Below are 20,217 nucleotides of genomic sequence, written 5' to 3'. Positions count from 1 at the left end.
TATATGTATATATATATATATCTCCATTAATATATATTTTTAGTGTATAATTGTTGTTTTGTTTTTATATTCGCATTATTTTCACTTTTATTTATTTATTGAGCGATTTATTTTTAATTTTGGCAGTTTTGGTCCTCCATACATAGCATGCTGTTTTCTTGCCACAAGTGGGCGATAGCCTCCGCCGGAAGCAGCAGGAAGTTACGTTTTGGCGGGAAATGTTTGCAGGCCTTCAGGAAGTGGTGCCGTAATGAACTACTGTCGTGGCGCAAATGGACGCTGGCCGAGGTAATTTCATTTTAGCGCCTGAGACTTAATGTGCGCAACTTGTTAATGAATGTGATGTTTGGGCTTCATTTCGGTTTCATTTTTGAACATTTCGGTTTCAGGCGTCGAGATAATTGGAGACAGGTGTGCCCGATGAGAGTGGTGTCAACAGGTGCATTAAATGGCCTCATGGCTCGCAGCAAGATGGCGACCAGCTCGACGGTATGTTTTGCGCTAAAAGCCAGCCCATTAGTTGGATTTGAAGGTATTTGTCACTGTTTTTTCACAGTAGTTTTGTGCTTTTTTTCAGGTGTTTTGCCACCAGAGAAACCGCGACAGAGTTCAAGGAAAGGTTTGTGCTATATAGGTCTTTTAACAACCCCCATTTTTTCCCCTCCGTATCCAAAAAGATTCAAATCCCTGGTATTCTAATACACCGATTATCAATCTTTATCATTTTATGCTTTTATCTGAATTGGATCAGTCAGAGGCAAACTTAAATGTGCATCACTATCCAATAGTTGAACATTATCTTGGGTAACTGCAATTAACTAAGAATACATTGAGCTTGCTTATTTTGCCACATGATGAAAATGTTATTATTTCATTAATATCAATAATATCTATCGCAATATTCAACAACTACATGGCATGTTTTTCCAATATCGTGCAGCCAAAGTATATAATTAACTTAATTGGACATAGTTTTGTACATGTATCAACAAAGTGCCCTCCTTTGGAATTATAGTACAGATCTGTTCTAAAAAAAAAAACACTTTATTTGAAATAAAAACAAAACGTTGTTTATTTAATAATTAAGAAGACTGACATTACCTACTGTCAGCACTGAATATTGTAATGTTGCGCTTAACTTTTTGCATTTAAGAGAGACATTGCGCTTGTGCTTCACTGAAGATCTTCATTTATGGTAGTATGGATGCAACTGCTGTCATCAAGCTCTTATTTAGCATTGATGCTATTTAAAAAAAAATAAAAAATCTAGATATTTTAAAATCTCCTGTACCCCCATTTGAGAACCGCTGTTTTAATACATTGTGCTTAAATTTTTTTTTTTAATGTACAATTCATGTGAAGTGTTTTAATATTGTACAATATTTACCTCTTTATTTTTTACACATTTATTCTTCAGTCAAATGATTATACCTTCTTTTTGTGGTCATCTGGAATTTCGTAAATGTTGGTGGGTCTTCATGAAGTTTGCTGTTCTTGTGTTGCAGAGGCAGCAACGGATCAAACGCACGAAGGTAATATGTATAAACACACCTGATGAATTTGTATGCTTTCCCCATCAATTTAGGAACAAAGTGGCACAATAAATATGACTTGACTTGACATGACTTGACACGACACGTTTGTTGGTTTATAAACTGCCTGAGCAACAATGATCTGAATTGTGACCAGGAGGGGCAGAATATGGAGCTTTGTGGCATCCCTTAGTTGTTTTTCTTAGAAAGGCCTGATTGCAATCATGGCAGGTAATGGAAAGTGTTTGCAAGATCTTGCTGGAGATGGTCTGTAGTTGTTTGGCTTGTCTGGGCCCAGAGCAGTTTTTTGTTGGTTTGAGGGCAAGTTGAAAGTTGGGGTGCGAAGTGTAGGTAGGATTTGAGGCAGGAATCATATTGATAAACACATTTTATTTTGTCCGTTTCAGGGTTGTCTTACAAGAGGACCTGAACCAAGGTAACGAGTACATGAAGACATGTAAGTGACATGCTCACAACGGATTTGTTTTTCTGAATAACTCTTGACAAATGCACTTGACTTGTTCTTGCAGAAAGGAGCTGGAGTCTGTCAAGTCGAACCACAGCAGCGTCAAAAGCGCAATTGTGTACAAGATGAACCCCAACAGCGTTCCCAAACAAAGGTGTGGATACTGCAAACTCATTTAAGATGCACGGTTCACTTGAAATAAATGGACTTTTCCTCAATATTCTAATTTCCTGACCAGTACAAGTAGGGCTGGGAATGGCCCCAAATGCATTCATTCATCTCAAGTAATTGTCAAATATTTGTTTTGTAGGCACGGGCCACGAGCTGGATGGGACCAAAGGTCATGTAGGGGGGAAACAGTCCCGTCGACTCGGCAATCAAATAAGTGAGACAGAACTACGGGGTCCGCGCATGGGTGGGAGGTGTGCGCAAGCGACGAGTGTTGCGTGTGCTAACGGGGCGAGACAAATGCACAAAGATGTTCGCCAGACGCTCACGAACTATCATCACATTATTCTTGCAGGAAGGAGGCGGGGTCCGTCGAGTCGAAACACAGCAGCGGCAAAAGTCAAGAAATACAGGGAGAGTATCTTTTTGTTCTACTTCCTGTTTGTCGCCACGCTGTCACAAACTCACTGGGTGTGCACAAACTCACACTGCGCATGCTTGTCCTTAACTGTGTCCAGTCAAAAACAATGACGAAGACTGAATATTTTTTTTCCATTCCAGATCAAACTGAAGCTTACTAACCGCAGGGCCTACGGACTAAGAAGGCGATTGGTCGAGCCATCGCTGGTCAAGGTTTCTTCGGCTGCGGCCAGTTGTGGGCTCAAGAAGCTCGCAGATGGAATTTGTGAATAACAAGCTAGACAAATGCACTTGACTTGTTCTTGCAGGAAGGCGCCGGAGTCCGTCGAACGTCAGCGTCAACAGTGTCCATTGAGTCGTGCGTTTATTTGGGTGCTTGTTTTCAGAATCTGAGCAGCTTTTTCGTTTTGAGTTGAAATGTGCATCGGGGGCGCCATCATATAGCGCAACAAATGCAGCCTACAGTGTTTCGTCCTGTTTAGCTGAACTGAGGAGAGACCAACAAACGGCTTGCAGCTCCAGATGAACGGCTTTGCCGCTTTTTGTGGCAAGTGTGCAATTATTGCACGTCAACACATTGATAAGAGTGCATTTTTGTTTTCCCGCAGCAATCCCAAAGATGCGGACGCTACGCTGAAGAGCAGAACACAAACCATACAGGGAAAGTAGTTTTATTTCATTTTTGTTCTACTTGCTGTGTTTGTCACAAACTCACTGGGTGTGCACCAACTCACACGGACTGCATGTTTGTCCGGAACTGTGCGTCCAATCAAAACCTTGATGAAGCCTATTTGTACATCTATGAAATCTTCTTGTTGAACAGGGTTTTTTATGCCATTCTAGATGAAACTGAAGCTTGTGATACTTACGTATGTGCTTTTCGGCTTGAATTAAAATTGTAACATTTCAAGTTGTCTGTTTGAGACGTGGATGAAGTATGTGCATGATGCATTCAATGGCAATGCTTTGTTAAATTTTGCGAAGAATGCTGTGTAATGCATTAAAAATATGTAAACATACTATTTGTCATAATTAGCACCCCTGCAAAAAAAAAAAAAATCCAGATTTGATGGTGTTTTTTCTACAAAAGTCATGTGTAATCGAAAGTACACATCCTGACACAGTTGTGAATAAAGAGGTTTTTTTTTTTTTGTGGGTCAGTCGTTCTTCCTCCTCATGCTTAGGATTCTTGGCAACACAGGATGGCAAGTAACTTGTGAATCTTTTTGCACGTCAGGTACCTGTGACTGCATTAAAGTGACCCGCACCCTGAAGTTCACGACCTACATTTCGATCCCCTCAGCCAGTGATGACCTCGAAACAAGTCAACTTTTTATACGCGTAGAGCTACTACTGACAGTGGTGGGTGATCACTTTGATAGAAATTATGGAAATTATTGATGTCTGTGTGAAGACGTGTTATTGAAGATTTGTTTCGATAAAGAGCTGCCATCGCTTGAATGATATATTTAAATCACTATGTCTCGTTGGTAGGCTCCTTGGCTGCTACCTTATAGTTAAATCTGAAATACATCTCATCAAATTTAGTAGCGAGTTAGTCCACGTCAGGGGAGGTTGGTAACAAATGTAATCGCCAATATCCAACCTTTTTGATATGTCACAGCAGCTATTGACAATTCCAGACATCCGGGCATTTGACATTTCTCCAATACAACACAATGCAAATGCATCCTTTATTCGATGTAAGCAAACAGCGGATTGTGTAGTTTTTCCCTGTGACTATCATCCAAACCAGGCAGATTGCTTGTAGTCCAACGACATTTTGAAATCGAAATAATCCTCAAGTCAAATTAGTAATTAGTAGGATCAGAAGTCCAATGCTTTTCAATGGAAGGAGCGCATTTTACGGAGGTGACCGCCATTTCGACAAGTGACGTAAGGTCGGAATTGACAATTGGAAGTTGGCGATGCCGTTTACCACGCCGGTCACGCATTGTAATATTTGCGTTTAAAAGCTCGGCCTTGTGTTGTCTAACTGGCAAGTGGTGCCCGCCACTGGATAGTACGATTATATTTCCCATGATTATTAGGTGCAAAAGCGTGAAGTATTTCTAATTCTGGTCAATCCCAATTGCTTGCTTGTCTTAAATACTTCATGACATACATATAAATCTTAAATGACAGAAACGTATATTGTGGAGACAGAAAGTTTTTTAGCCACGTGCATACATCATCATTGTTTTTTAACATTTGGACGAATGAATCATGTTCATTGTCAGGTACAGTTTTCACAGGGATCATTGATATGCACAGGACGCAGTGAAACATGGTTAGGATTAGGATTAGTTGCATACAATATACGGACATTCACATACATGGTGAGATTTGAACCCTGGATCTCAGGGTTCGCAAACCGTGTACCTAACCGCTCGGCTAGCGGAACGGTGACGGTGATCGCTGCTCTGCGGCCATATATATAAAACCATCTGATTTTCTACCCAAGGGGGCGCTTCTGTCAGCAAGCAAAAGACAAAAGTGCGCAGAGACCTGCCGACCTCGTTGACACCGTGGTCTGGAGGTTAAAGTGTCTGCTTAACACGTCGTGGGTCGCGGGTTCCAAGCCGATATGTAGTCAATCAGGCGAGTTGCTATGTACTTACAATATTTAAGCAGTTTTCTTTTCAATAAAAAACACACAAAGCCCTGCTCCCTACCATACCACTATTGAACGTTCTTGACATTTTTGAATAGTAATGGTAGGAATGATGGTGGTAAGTAAGTAGGTAGGTAGAATTCAACATTGTTTAATAGTAATAAAATAGAAATGGTAGTAATGATGATAGTGGGTAGGAAGAATTATAGTTGGTAGGTAGAACGGTCCTGGGTGCTAGAATGGTGGTAGCTTCGCCCTACCCACTACCATTACAACATTGTGATAGTAGGCAGGTAGAATGGTAGTTACTAGTACTAGTACTACCATTTAACATTCTTGAATAGTAGTAGACTATAAATAGTAGTGAATGGTGGTAGTAGGTAGGGGGCGGGGCTTTGCCCCGCCCCCTACCTACTATCATCATTGAGCATGGCGGTAGGAGGTAGGCAGAATGGTAGTGGGTAGGGGGCGGGGCTTTGCCCCGCCCCCTACCCACTATCATTTAACATTCTTGAATAGTAGTAGACTATAAATAGTAGTGAATGGTGGTAGTAGGTAGGGGGCGGGGCAAAGCCCCGCCCCCTACCTACTATCATCATTGAGCATGGCGGTAGGAGGTAGGCAGAATGGTAGTGGCTACTACCACCATTCACTACTCTTTATAGTCTACTACTATTCAAGAATGTTAAATGGTAGTGGGTAGGGGGCGGGGCTTTGCCCCACCCCCTACCTACTATCATCATTGAGCATGGCGGTAGGAGGTAGGCAGAATGGTAGTGGGTAGGGGGCGGGGCAAAGCCCCGCCCCCTACCCACTATCATTTAACATTCTTGAATAGTAGTAGACTATAAATAGTAGTGAATGGTGGTAGTAGGTAGGGGGCGGGGCAAAGCCCCGCCCCCTACCTACTATCATCATTGAGCATGGTGGTAGGAGGTAGGTACAAATGGTAGTAGGTAGCTACCTACTATCATTCAACATGGTGGTAGGAGGTAGACACGTCACACCTACTAACACCAAGTTAGCTTCGCCCCGCCTCCTACCTACTACCATTATAACATTCTTTAATAGTGGTAGAATATAAATAGTAGTATTGGTGGTAGTAGGTAGGTAGGTAGGTAGGTAGGATGGTAGTGGGTGGGTAGAATGGTGCTGGGTAGCTACTACCATTCAACATTTGTGTGGTGATGGTGGAGGGTAGGGGGCGGGGCTATCGAGTACAAGAAAAATGCAGAATGATGGTGGGTAAGGAGTGGAGCCTATCAGCTTTTTTTGTATTATTCCAATGGTCAATACACATTAAGATACTAGAACAGAGCGGATGAATGTGTATATCAATTGCTAAATTAAGAATTATTGCTTTTGAGCATTACAGCAAGCAAAGGCTAGGAATATAGCATTCCATGCAGACTATGGCATGGATGGTCTTCACGTCAGTGTTAAGTTGTTTTTGATCAAGAAGGAAAAATGTTTTCATGACTGCAGCTACAAGGTAACTCCTTTGTAAATTTTGTAGTAGAGAGCAACAAGCACCTAGGGTTGGATTAGAACCCGCGACCCAAAGTGTTGCAAGTGAAAACCTTGACCCCAAGCCCAGTACAGCGATGACGCTGTCAGTTCTCTGCGCACTTTTGTCTTTTGCTCGCTGACAGACGCGCCCCCTGGGGTGAACAATCCGATTGTTTCATGCATATGGCCGCAGAGCGGCGATCACCGTCACCGTTCCGCTAGCCGAGCGGTCTGGTACACGGTTTGCGAACCCTGAGATCCAGGGTTCAAATCTCACCATGTATGTGAATGTCTGTATATTGTATGCAACTAATCCTAATCCTAACCATGTTTCACTGCCCACTTTGCATACTAATGATCCCCGTGAAAATAGTATATATGAATGTAGTCCTACTATCCACTGGCTGTCAACTATCCACTCGCCGGTTAGACAACGCAAAGCCGAGCTTTTAAACTGTACATTACCAGTATGAGGCCTGACGTCACGACTTTATTTGACGCTCGATTTGCCAATTGAATGCTTGTAATTATTTTTGATTTGATATTTCGAAATGTGATAAAATGTCGTTGGACAACTAGCAATCTGTCTGGCTTTCATGATAGTCACAGGCAAAAACTGTACAATCTGCTGTTTGTTTACACGGTACAAACCATGGATAGGAAACCTTTAACTTAGCTAATCAGCAAACTCTGAGAGCCTGATAACGATCTTGTTCATCAATTCAGGTGTGTTGATGGAGACATGGAAAACAGGCAGGACAGCGGCTCTTGAGGACCAGGGTTCCCTACCACTGCTATAAAGGAAGCATTTGCATTGTGTGACGGAGAAATATCAAATGCTCGGCTAGCGCTGTTGAACTGTCAATCAAGATAGCTTTTGGCATCCCACGAAGACTGACTAGCTATTAAATTTGGTGAAATTTATTGTACATTTCACCATCCCCGTTTTTAAATTTGAAAAGCTGCTCACCCTGGTCGAGACAGCAACATCACCAGAATTGGGACAGATTTACGTATATCATACAAGTGACTTAAAAACAAACAGCCTTTTATAGAAACCAAGTGATGCGTTATCTTCAAGTGTTTTCACACAAACATTAATAGCATAGAGCATCTAAGGTAATTTGGTTCAAACTGGTTGCCCTTCAAAAACAGTAGTAGACAAAACGTCACTGACCACTTCTACAAGTTATCTCTTGGCCCAAAAAGGACAGTCACTTGAACAGCCCAAAGGTACCTGAAGCGCTTCATTGCCAAGAATGAGTACATGCAGGGAGGAAGAACAAACTCAGACCAAAAAAAACAAACTCATTTTATTCACAACTTAAATTTACATCAGTGTCAGGATGCGTGCTTTTGGTCATCCCCAACATCTCAAACAAACAAGTTGAAATGATGTTACAATTTTAATTCAAGCAGAAAAGCACATACGCTTGTCAGTTTCATCTAGAAAGGGGGAAAAAAAAACTGTTGAAAAGAAGAGTTCATAGATGTACAAATAGGCTTCATCAAGTTTTGATTGGATGCAGTTGAGGACAAAAAGAACAAGCATGCGGTTCGTGTGAGTTGGTGCACACCCAGTGAGTTTGTGACAAACAGCAAGAACTAAAATAAAATACTCTCCCTGTATGGTTCGTGTTCTGCTCTTCAGCGTAGCGTCCACATCTTTGGGATTGCTGCGGGAAAACAAAAACGCATTCATGAATGTGTTGTCATCCATGTTGACGTGCAAAAATTGCACACTCCTCAAAAAGCGGCAAAACTGTTCATCTGGAGCTGCCGGCAGTTTGTTGGTCTCTCAGTTCAGCTCAACAGGACGAAATACTGTAGGCTGCACATTTCAACTCAAAATGAAAAAGGTGCTCAGACTCTTCTACTATGAAAACAAGCACACAAGACTTGCGATTGTCACCGTTGCGGTTCGACTCCGGCACCTTCCTGCAAGAACAAGTCAAGTGCATTTGTCTGACTTGTTATTCACAAATTCCATCTGCGAGCTTCTTGAGCCCACAATTGGCCCCAGCTTACGAAACCTTGACAAGGGACCAGCGATGGATCGACCAATCGCCTTCTCAGTCAGTAGGCCCTGCAGTTTGAGGATGGGGGTCAAACCTTTAAGAAAATGCAGGAAAAAGTTTAACTTTACTACCATGGCTTTTCACGCGCCGGAAATGTGCACATTAGACATGATCTTATTTGGTTTAATAATTTGTCTGCCCTGCTGAGCCAATGAGAGACACGCCATTAGGTCAGCAATATCTGTCTTGACCAATAAGAAGAGCTGTACTATGAGTATTTTGCTTGCAAAGAAATCTAGACTAGTGACATTCAATATTTTTATTATCTTAAGTGTTGAAATATTTTTTAATTATGGGGCATAATTTAGACCAATGTGTTGCAAAACGTTAAATATGGAAACATTTAATACTGAGCCCTTAACCAGCAAAAAAGAAAATCTGTTTTAAAATTACACACAACCAATTAGATTATTTTTTTTAGCAGCACTGTCAATTTCTATGGACGAAATTGCAACATTTAGGACAGTTTGGTAACTTGAAACTGATACTTAAACAATTGTTTTAAATCAGGGTTTGTTCAATGTTGCAAAGACTTTTATTGCTTTTAACAATTTTGAAACTTGTAGAAAATGTGATGCTGGCACAGTTTGCATGCTTCACAGTTAACGAGTGTCTGGCTAACATCTTTGCAACCTTGAACGAACCACTGATGCAAACTTTAACAGAACTGTACTTGTTAATGTGCAACATTTTGCCGTGAACATTTTTTTCTTTCTTTCACAAACCCTAAAAACGGATGCTATTTATAACCCACGGTCCATCCAGGCTGCAACGGACGCTAAGTGGACAACATTCGGTGACAAACAATTTCAAGTCAAACACAAGACGCCATTTGATGAATTGGAGCGCCGCAGGTGGGACGCCTCGGAAGACCTGTCAACCGCTGCAGAAACCTCCACAACGTCACCGCCGGGGCAAGCGGCCCACGTCGCTCACAGCAAAAAAAGCATCAGAAACTAAAAGCAGAGTACCGTAGTTCTGGTCGCACTCACTTGCTCGGCGCTTCGGCCTTCGGTCCCGTCCGGCTCGTGGCTCAGCCTGAAACAAAAATATTGTACATATTGTGGGCTGCTCACTTTGTGCAAGTATCCTTGCTGTCAGCCGGTGGCTCGACACGCATCCAACTTGCAGGTCACCAACAGTCACCACAGGGAAGGAAGGGGCAGTCGATTACTTTAGGGGCCACAATTCCCAAGTCTACTAGTGCTGGTCAGAAAATGTTTATTTCCATCATTTGTTTCAAAAAGTGAAACCACTGAACTGCACACCATGTAAAGGTCGATATCAAAGCATCTTGGGCCCACAATAACACTTCCTAGAAGGCAGTTTGGGACTTTTTCATTTTTTTTATTGTTCACGTGAAAGGGTCTTATTTTATGAAAGACTTGCTTATTTCTTTTAATTCTTGGGCCTTTTCTGCCAAATCATCAAAATTCAAACAGACTGCATGTGGTGAACCAATATTAGATGCAAGCTTCACTTTTTGAAACTAATGATTGAAATAAACAGGCTTTACCTCAATATTAAGAGTTTTGACCAGCATTTGGATTTTTTTGGGTACATTTAGTGCCCAGAAATATTTTGCAACTATAAGTCTTAACACTAAACTGTACTTTTTTTCACCTCTCATTTTGGCCCACCCAACTCATCATCTTCCAATCTGCAAAAAAAGAAAAGAAAAAAATTTTTTGAGCAAGTCACTTAAATGTGTTCATGTACTCATTACCTTGGTCCAGGTCCTCTTGTACGACCTGCTGCCGAGACAACCCTGAAAAAGACAATATCAAATAAAATGTGTTTATCAATATGACTCCTGCCTCAAATCCTACCTACACTTCACACCTCAACTTTCCATCAAACCAACAAAAAACTGCTCTGGGCCCAGACAAGCCAAACAACTACAGACCATCTCCAGCAAGATCTTGCAAACACTTTCCATTACCTGCCCTGATTGCAATCAGGCCTTTCTAAGAAAAACAACTAAGGGATGCCACAAAGCTCCATATTCTGCCCCCTCCTGGTCACAATTCAGATCATTGTTGCTCAGGTAGTTTATACACCAACAAACGTGTCGTGGTCAAGTCATGTCATGTCAAGTCAAGTCAAGTCATCTTTATTGTGCCACTTTGTTCCTAAATTGATGGGGAAAGCATAAAAATTCATCAGGTGTGGTTATACATATTACCTTATGCATTTGATCCCTCGCTGCCTCTGCAACACAAGAACAGCAAACTTCATGAAAACCCACCAACATTTACAAAATCCCAGCCAACCACAAAAAAAAGGTATAATCATTTGACTGAAGAGTAAATGTGTAAAAATAAATAAAATAAAATGGAGACCCCCGTCTGGATTTAAGAATTTAATCCAGGAATGTGTGAAAGGTGCAGAAGACTTGAGAAGTTGGTGGAAGGGAAGAGTCTGAAAGTTGGATGGATGGTAGCCAAGACGTAAAAACAAAAAAGAGGGGTTGTGGGCTACAAAGAGCCCCCTACCGGCTGACAGGAGGAATTCGATGCTTGAGGTTTGAATGTGTTGACTCTCGTCCGAGTTGATGTTCAAGTTGATAACACGGCCTGACAACAGTACCATAAATTCTCAATCACATTTATGTACACATTAACCATCAAACGTTCTAGTGTTCACATCCAATCATTAATATAAATATTAGTTATATTTAAACACAAATATCCCTAACATAAGTCATACATAATCAACTAATATCAAACAATCGTCATCAACATTCTTAATTCCTTCAATGAGGTAACAGTTGAGAATCTTTAACCGTTAAACAATTAAGAACAGATGACGTCAACCGGTGTCGCTAATTACATTAAATGAACCCAGCCGGCGCTCACAACTAACATTTCACTCACCCGTCGTCACGTTGAATTTCACGGTACGCGGTAGAAGGCTCGCCTCAAATGCACGCAAGAAGGTGTTTAAGTTACAAATCAAAACTAGAAAAATTAAAGTCTGCGGCAAAGGAACGTTCAGACCTGTGGCCCATGGAGAAGCAACTCCCATCCCACTTCTACTGGAGCGAGTGTACTTCCGCGTTTGGTACACGACATTTGGCTCCGATTGGATAATTACCGGCCACATGACCGACCCACTGCAAATAATTTTAGGAAATCTAAATGTGAAATAACCGGCTTCTCGTGGGGTTTATCACATGTTACACACCCATACCACCCAAAAGATAAAATGCAAAAACACTTCGTGTAACAATACAATATTTAGTATATGGTCGTTTGAAAAAAATAAATAAAATAAAAAGATTAAAAAAGCCCTACTATACATGGTCATTAAAAAAAAAAGATACCACTTTTTTTTTTTTTAAACGCCTTGCTATACACACACATTAGTATATGGTCGTTTGAAAATAAATAAATAAACAAGTTATTATAAATGTCAAGTCCGGTGTGACTGAAACGCAAGGAAACTACTAGCACAACAACCAAAACCAAGACAGTAACTAGAAAATAAAGAGGTGTGAGAAATACTTACACACGGTTATCAATCGAGGAAAGACAACTATAACTGGAGCACAAATGAGAACAGACAACACTTGACACCTGCTGAGTGAGCACAAGAACAATCCGAGAAACTGAGTGCTGTCACTGAATTCCTTTTGAAGTCCACTGATTGTCAACGCGCTGCAGGTGAGGTGCAGCAAGACACGCCCCCCTTGCCCCCATTCAATCAGGTAATGGAAAAAAACAAGAACGCATGTAGAACATGACCATATATGGTCGTGTATTTATTTATTTATTTTAAATAACACTTTTACTATTAATGCTTGTTTAGTTTTTTTTTAAAAACAAAACCCCCCAAAACATTTTAAATAATGCTTTTACTATTATTGCTTGTTTATTTTTTTTAAAACAAACAAACAAAACAAAAAAACCTTACTATACATTGTCTGTAAAAAAAACGGCTTACTATACGTGATTGCTTTTTGTAATAAAAGGTTTACTACATACATGGTCATTTACAACAAAAAAGCAGTGTTATTCAACATGGCCATTTTTTTTAAAATGAAGAAACAAAAAGGGAATTTGAGACGGTCAATTGCCATTGCACTGCTAATGTGAAGGATTTTTTTGTATTTTGAATTTAATTACTTTGGACTTTTATCTAATATGTTTGATTAATCCTTTTTGCCTTTTTTTTGTTGTATATTTTGAGAGCACACCTGCCTTGCCACCTTGCTTCACCATCTTGTGGCACTCAGAGGAAATTCGGGCTCAGTTCCATATATTAAAGTTAATTTGGTGGAATACTTTAAACTCCCTTAATCAAAGGTGTTTTGTTTTGTAACTTGAATTGCTTTTATTGATTTTTTTATTTAGTTTTATTTTATTAAGTTATTTAAATGTATGTAAATTAAATTGATTTATTACATTTTTATTAATTTATTTACATTTAAATAAATTTAAATTAATGTATTTTTTTTTTTTAGTATTCATTTTATTTTATTAATCGTTTATTTTTATTTTATTATAAATTTAAGTTATTCCAGACTAAGAAAATTATGACTATACCTGAAGAATGTCTTTGACTAAAAATTGACTCAACACCCCCCCTTATTCTTATATATGACAATTTCAATCCCATTAGATTGTATCACCACATGTTGAATAATAATAAAAAAAAGTAGTTATGGTTCTCGGAGCTCATTGAGAGAGCAGTGTAACACCCTGAGATGATATTCAGTGCCCTCTGGTCATTAGATTGTAACTGTCTGGCTGTGACCAGCCACCGGAGCAAATTGTCAATTATGCTGTTTATTGTAAAGCGCACAACCTTAAGGGAGAAAGGCGACCACCCCGCTTCCTTCTTTCTCCTCCTCCAGGCTAACTTGGAGGCTGGCGAGCGGCACCGGCCACCGAGCCGAAAACAAATTCTTGCCTGTGGATTTCCCCCGGGGATGGAAGAGATGCTCTCTGTAATATGTGCTCGTCGTCTCCCGAGGGCCAACGCGGAAAGGCTTTAATCACGTTGGAATGCAATTACACTCCACTTGAAATAAATTAGATAAACTGTCACAATGTTGTGGTTTTATTCACATATACAGTACAAACATTCACTTTTGAATTTGTCACTGAAGTGCATTTTAAAGACTTTAGCAGCAGTTCTTCATAGACTGTAAATGTACATCATCATTAGACATTTGAGGATCTCTTGTCAACATCTCGTATATGATTTACATATGTACAATTGTAGGTAGAATATTGCCATTCAGACATGAGCTCAATGTATTTTTTTGGAAACTAATGGTTAAATCTGTAAGATGACAAATAAAGCTTTATTGATTTAATATGAGATGAAATTGAAATATTCGGGGTCTCTTGTTATAAGACTTCCATTCAGGCAGAATTTGCAGTAGATCTTTTACACAGCCATAGACCACATTTTAGCTTACATTTTAACTTAATCTTTTCCAATGATTAAGCTGAGGGGGCACAGGTCAAACAACCACAACATGGAATGACCACTAGATGTCACTCTCACTGTTTCCATGCTATTTACAGGCCATGCCGCTAGCTGCCATTCTGTCATGTCATAACAAATACTGTGCTAAATTAGTCAGAAGGGATATAAAAAAATACAAAAAAAATAAATAATAAAATACTACAACAACAAAGGAGCCAAAATGGAGCAGCAGGTGGAACGCGGTTAGGCCTCACAGTTGAGGCACCATATCATTGAATAATTTCCTGAAAATGTAACAACGGCTAAAAATGTAATAAAATTTGCACTTAACTTGATAAAAAAATGTAATAATTTCACCAATAATGTAATAAAAATTATGACATTCTTACCGATAATATACATCATATCTCAGAAGTGTTTGCAGCAGATCAGTTCTAATCAAGTGGGCGGGGCTCACTTTGATTAAGTCTCTGCAAAGTAAATCAACTCTGTCAAATAACACAACAGTGACCTACATTTAAATCAAACAGTGTTGAAAACAGACTTTGCGGATTGAAATCAAATTTGAAACATTTAACACCAAAAATTTAACACTCCAATTTTTGCCGTGATAATTCTTTGATTGTCCAAAAAAACAAAATGCAGAACTTTGGACAAAAAATGAACACATATATTACATTATCTGTCAAGATTTACACTATAATTTAATATAAATGTTATTAATTATCAGTAAAAATATTACAATATCAGTCAGGATTTAAAATATATATATATTATTGGTGATATTATTACATTTTAGATCAAGTGCAAATTTTAGGTGTTATATTTTTAGGAAATAATAACATTATAGGATGCTGCACTTGGTGTGCTTGTGTATTTATTTTAATTTTATTTTGCATAGGCACGCCCTGATTCCAAAAACATAAATTTTTGACTAATTGAGGACTGTAAATGAAATGTGTAAATGCAAGCGTGTATGTTTGCTTATAGTTTATCCTGTGACTGACTGGCAAAAGAAAATGCAAAATCAAAAAACAAACAAAAAAAAACCCTGTAGTGTAGAGGCAGTAATTATATGAAATATCTATTTGGAAATTTTTATTGGAAAAATGTAAACTGAATTTTCTTGAGAGAAAAGTGGAATTATGGCAGTGATTGGAATGTGCTTCATTTAGGAAAACAGTAACGCTTTGCTGCTATTATGTGGAAACTTGGCGTGGCAAAATCATGTTGATGTGAGTTGTGGCGTTTCATTTTGACCTAAGCGTTGCCAACGTCCACATTTGGTGTTTTTGTCATCAGCCCTGTCTAAATGACTTTGGCGCCATCTTGTGGTATGTTTGTGCTAAGGTGTGTGGAAGTGAGGGGAGGAGCTTCATTTAATGTAATTAGGCTTTTTTATCTAATAAAAAGTAGTTGGCACCTTATGGGCAATTAAGATTTTTTTTTCTGGGGTGGGCTTCAATTAGTTACAATTTTGTTTTTTTCATGGCAGGACTACCCGCCCATAAAAATGACATTTTGCTCATGTCATTTTTTTCAACTTTTGGATATTTCTTTTGACAGGTCACTGTAGTCTTTAATGTAACAATCAACATCTATAACAATAATATTAGTACTCTTCCCCGCCATTAGAACATGATCGCAGTTGTCAAGAATCGGGTCAACAAGGCCCTTGTGCTCAAAAAGATGTTGAGGTGTCGATCCAGGTCAAGAAAGAAAAAGGATATATTTCGTATGAAAAGTCATCCCGTTCATAATGAGGGAAGCGGTAATGGCCTCGTACCTCATCTTCTCCCGACCCAGTGGGGTGTATTAACCTGTCGTCATGTCGTGTTAAACTGTGCCGCGCTTGAAAGGCGAGGCGAGGCGGCGGCGGCGGAGATTGACAAGGAGCGAGCGTGGGGGAGGGAAGGGGTTCGAGTGACGGAGACAAAGGAAGTGGCGGGGGGAAAAAGGGCGAAGTCAGAGGCGGGGGACGACCGTGGAAAAAAGGTGAGGACGGGTCGCTTGGGATGGCGCTGAATTGTGTTTCTCACTCTCTCCTCCCATCTTTTTCTCGATCACCCATCACCATGACAGGGACAGTAATTGGACGTGGTCTCTCTCTCTCTCTCTCTCTCTCTCTCTCTCTTTCCTTCCCTCTGTCTCTTTTACTCTCTCCCATGGCTTTGCTCCTCAGCGGGAGCCTTGGGACCCGGAAATAGCTGATGACAAGATAGCGGCTGCCTTTCATTTAGCTCAAGGTTACCCCACCCCTTCTTTGACAGACGCCACACCTGAGGTGAGTTTAAAGGAGACATAGGATGAAAAGAAAGGAGAAAAAAAAACACACAATCCCTTTTTATTTCCTGTTCCTTTCAGCACATCCAGTTGACCTTACGTTTTTTTTGTATTGAGCGGCGGCGTGGATTGTGCGGCTCATTCACAACAAATCACACACAATGGTGAGTTCACGCTCAGTTATGCGGGTGTTTATGTTTGCAAAGAGCATGGCTCCTACCTTACCCTAAAAAAATAAAGGTTAACACTTTCCAGAGGTGGCAAATTCAGGTCCAGAAAGTAAAAACCCTGCCACAGTTTAGCTTTAGCCTTAGGTGCTAGCTAGCTAGCTCCCTAGCAGGTAAATGAGCACCAGGGGAGCTAGCTAGCTAGCACCTGAGGTTAAAGTCAAACCGCGGCAAGATTTTTTTACTTTCTGGACTTGGATTCGCCACCTCTGACACGTTCACACTTATATACACAAACACGCAGAAACACGCATTCTCCTATCAGTCCGATAGCAGGAACTGTTCCTGTTCCGGTGGCTTCTTCACCCAAGTGCCCAGGCCGGTTTCTTGCAGAGACCTGAACCACTGTTGCTTGACTGTCTGGTAAGGGCGTGCCGCCATCTTGGCCTGGCAGTAAACCAGCTGGCCGTCCTCTGAGCAGGACGTGGGGATCCCCAGCTGGAAAAGGCGAGAGAGCAAAAAAGAGAGAGAGGGGACGTGATGACGGGCCGAGTAGCTTCCATTGTGAGTGCAGTATTATTGTTGTTGAAGCACACAGGTGCATTTTTGCTGCGTTAACGTGCATTGTCTCAAGGAAAAACAAAACAATATGGTGCCAGGGGGTACTAGTTAGCCCCAAGACAACATGAGTAGCCCACAGGTCTGCTCTAAAAATCTAATCAGTGACAATCACTGTACAAAATATTTCATATTTTGTTGAAAATGTGGTTTGGAAAATTAATTAATAATATAGATTGTGTTAAATGGTGATAAAATACAGTTTTTATTTACCCCAATTATTTTTTAAAAGGTCATTTTAGAGATGTCATTTTTAATACCGTAATATGAACAATATTTTTTCTCATGAATTTAATTTAATCCTATGTGCGGATTTTTTTTCAATATTTAGTATTTTTTTCTTAATTCTCCCCCCCAAGATTTTTTCCCCCGCACAATTACCGCCAGCTATTCATGACAAAAAATCTGCCCTATAAAAAAAGAAAACAAATATATTGAAAATTAATCCAGGGGTAAAATTTTAGTTAGTTAGTTAGTTTTTTCAATAATTTTCAATTCAATATTTTTTTCCAGGATTAAAAAAAACAAACATTTACTGCTAGCTATTCATGAAAAAAAACAAGAACAATTTCTCCCGAACATTTCTTTTCTTTTGACAATTAATCAAGGAGCCATATGAGTGTGGCCGGGGGGCCACATTTCCCCCCCAATATTTTTCCCCCCAATATTCCAATAATTTATTCCTTCTTTCCACTTTAACCACGAGCTATTCATGAAAAAAAGTTTAATTTTTACCAGCGTTTTCTGGGGTTTTGCTAAAAAAAAAAAAAACGGGAGAAGGGGAGGGGGGAATTAATCAAAGGGCTCTGAGTGTGGCCGGGGGCTACATGCAGCCCGTGGCCCCCCCAGTTGCCAACCCCTGTAATAGACAATTAAAAAAAAAAAAGAAAAATTTTTTTTTTTACTTTTCTACGTACATTTTAGAATAATCAGTACTTAATACTTTTACTTAAAAATATAACAACAACAAACAACTACCTGTACTTCTCATGTGCTTATACAATAAGTATAGAGTGTACTACTTAATTTACTAACATAATTCTGTTTGGTTCGATCAATACCTAATCTAACCCAACAAATAGCATTCAAAACAAAACCTCTCATCTTGGCAGAAGTAAAAAAAAAGAGATACAGTCAAAATGGAGTGAAAGGCTAAAGGTTGCGATGGCGGAGTGAGGGAAGAAGACGAGCAAAAACAAAGCGAATGAGGTGGCACAAATGCATTTAGGAGGAGTTGCGGGGAGGTGGGCGGGGGTTCGGGGCCTTCAACAGCTGTGTAATCTCCTCCATTTAAATTTCACAAGCAATTGAACATTCTCTGCGCTTTCTGTGCATTACTATTGTCGCAAGGGGAAACAATGAAGATCAGCGCGGATACAAAGGAGGAGAGTGGGGGGGAGGGGGGGTAAGAACGTGAAAGTTTCTTCTGGAGATTAGTGTGACTGCTCTTGCGTGGCCCTTATATGCATCGTGCAGGGAACACTTAGGTTAGGAAGGGGGGGTGGGCGGGGTGTTAGCGTCGAGCACTTCTCCAAATAATTATCGTTTCATAGTCATTATGCTTTAACGGCCGCCATTTGGTGATGAAGCCACTGTCTGTTACATCAAGTTTCTGAATGGAAATTAGAGTGCAGCGAGGTCTGCCGTTAAAGATCGACACCGGCAGGTTGTGATAAGCCGCAAACACAGCACACACATTTATCTACTGGAGGGAGACAAATATTTTGCGCTTGTGTATTCGGTATCTCCTGATAAAGTGTTTGTGTTGTGGTAGAAAATTGGCTGCTTAATGTTTTCATTCACCGGAGTGTTCTGGAGCAATGCAATTAGAGAAGATTGACATCCTAATTGTGGCATCGCAAAAATGACCCCAAAAAAAAAAAGTTGTCATTTTATATTGCTTCAAAATAGCTTGCAAGAAAAAAAATATAAATAAATATATATATATATATATATAATTTAACCTAGAAATTGCATGTTAAGGCGAAAAGATTGAATCAAAATCATTGAAGCATGTGGAATCATTTGGAACGATATTGTAATGACATGGAATCAACTGAGTGTGTTAAGAGTTGGAATGGTTCTAATTGGTCAAAAAATGTGGAAACTGGAATATGTAAACATGTGTAAATTGGGGCTTTCGATTTATTTTATTTGTTGATGTTGGAATAGTTTGTATTGATCACGTAATGTTTGGGAGGAGTGACCAATGGGACATGTTGTGATATGGGATTTTTTTTTTGGGGGGGTGCAAAACTTTGGCATGTTAAAAATCGTTCATAAGGTAAAATGAGTAAGCAGAATGATTTATATTCCAAATGGGAACTACCGTATCTAAATCTGTTATTTTGAATGTGCGAATGGAAATGACCAATAAATACGTTTTGGGGCAAATTCTGCATTAATTGGAATGAATGGAAAATTTCTAGATGGAAAATGCTGAATTAGGAGAAAACCATGGATTTTTTTGGGAATAAAACAAATAGAAGCCCCCATGGCGTGAATTGTTGGAATATGTTGAAATTGGAATGATGTGAATGGGATCAATCATGTGGAAGGAGAAGGAATATATATATATATATATATATATATATATATATATATATATATATATATATATAAAAAAGGCCTTCACATAATTAAACTTAAACATTGGAGGAAAGTAAACTTTATAAAGCGAAAGGCCAACAACTAAACGATGTGCTCTCCGGTGTCATGTTTGCTGGCTGACATTGCAACAAGGGCATCTTGATGGCGCACCTGTGTTCTTTGCGCAATGACCTACCGCCATTATTACTATAGACACGGGCAACCTCCCTTTGTTGAACTAAAAACATGACACAATAGTTGAACTTATCCAAAATCGTATTTTTTTCCGACTGAAATTGGGCGAAGGCATTATCAGGTTTCAGAAAGGCGTTAT

The 20,217-nt window shown here is 39.7% G+C and overlaps 3 protein-coding genes across 21 annotated transcripts in view; 1 reads left to right on the top strand and 2 right to left on the bottom strand.

Annotated features, from left to right (window-relative positions):
- Nucleotides 1-140: 140 nt before the first annotated feature.
- Nucleotides 141-3,496, top strand: LOC144040512 (uncharacterized). Of its 9 annotated transcripts, none has more exons than XM_077554761.1 (9): nucleotides 141-288; nucleotides 390-489; nucleotides 578-619; nucleotides 1,506-1,532; nucleotides 1,940-1,968; nucleotides 2,063-2,152; nucleotides 2,309-2,383; nucleotides 2,522-2,579; nucleotides 2,728-3,496. In XM_077554761.1, the coding sequence occupies exons 1-9, from the start codon at nucleotides 251-253 to the stop codon at nucleotides 2,857-2,859; spliced, it is 591 nt and encodes a 196-aa protein (XP_077410887.1). In that variant the 5' UTR covers nucleotides 141-250; the 3' UTR covers nucleotides 2,860-3,496. The 9 variants fall into 9 exon arrangements, with proteins under 9 accessions (XP_077410887.1, XP_077410889.1, XP_077410884.1 ...); XM_077554763.1 differs by having other exon boundaries at nucleotides 2,522-2,637; XM_077554758.1 differs by having other exon boundaries at nucleotides 2,063-2,153; nucleotides 2,317-2,383; nucleotides 2,522-2,637.
- A 4,506-nt stretch (nucleotides 3,497-8,002) lies between these two features.
- Nucleotides 8,003-13,110, bottom strand: LOC144040514 (uncharacterized). Of its 5 annotated transcripts, none has more exons than XR_013289758.1 (7): nucleotides 12,298-13,110; nucleotides 11,283-11,363; nucleotides 10,973-10,998; nucleotides 10,514-10,555; nucleotides 10,411-10,447; nucleotides 9,759-9,825; nucleotides 8,003-8,385 (listed from the first exon to the last, which is right to left on the bottom strand). XR_013289758.1 is itself a non-coding variant. In XM_077554769.1 (7 exons), the coding sequence occupies exons 1-5, from the start codon at nucleotides 11,890-11,892 to the stop codon at nucleotides 10,436-10,438; spliced, it is 390 nt and encodes a 129-aa protein (XP_077410895.1). In that variant the 5' UTR covers nucleotides 11,893-12,034; the 3' UTR covers nucleotides 8,003-8,385; nucleotides 9,864-9,911; nucleotides 10,411-10,435. The 5 variants fall into 5 exon arrangements, 4 of the variants coding, with proteins under 4 accessions (XP_077410895.1, XP_077410891.1, XP_077410892.1 ...); XM_077554769.1 differs by lacking the exons at nucleotides 9,759-9,825; nucleotides 12,298-13,110 and adding exons at nucleotides 9,864-9,911; nucleotides 11,664-12,034; XM_077554765.1 differs by lacking the exon at nucleotides 12,298-13,110 and adding an exon at nucleotides 11,664-12,033.
- A 723-nt stretch (nucleotides 13,111-13,833) lies between these two features.
- Nucleotides 13,834-20,217, bottom strand: part of adarb2 (adenosine deaminase RNA specific B2 (inactive)) — a 254,338-nt gene continuing 247,954 nt past the window's right edge. For all 7 annotated transcript variants that reach the window (XM_077554643.1, XM_077554641.1, XM_077554640.1 and 4 more), the window contains one exon: nucleotides 13,834-17,174. In XM_077554643.1, coding sequence (XP_077410769.1) covers nucleotides 16,998-17,174 — 177 coding nt within the window. In that variant the 3' untranslated portion in view covers nucleotides 13,834-16,997. The remainder of the gene's footprint in view (nucleotides 17,175-20,217) is intronic.

The sequence above is a fragment of the Vanacampus margaritifer genome, chromosome 20 (assembly GCF_051991255.1).
Source record: "Vanacampus margaritifer isolate UIUO_Vmar chromosome 20, RoL_Vmar_1.0, whole genome shotgun sequence".
NCBI lineage: Eukaryota > Metazoa > Chordata > Actinopteri > Syngnathiformes > Syngnathidae > Vanacampus > Vanacampus margaritifer.
Note: the sequence above shows the minus strand (reverse complement) of the source record. Positions and strands in the feature narration are given on the sequence as shown.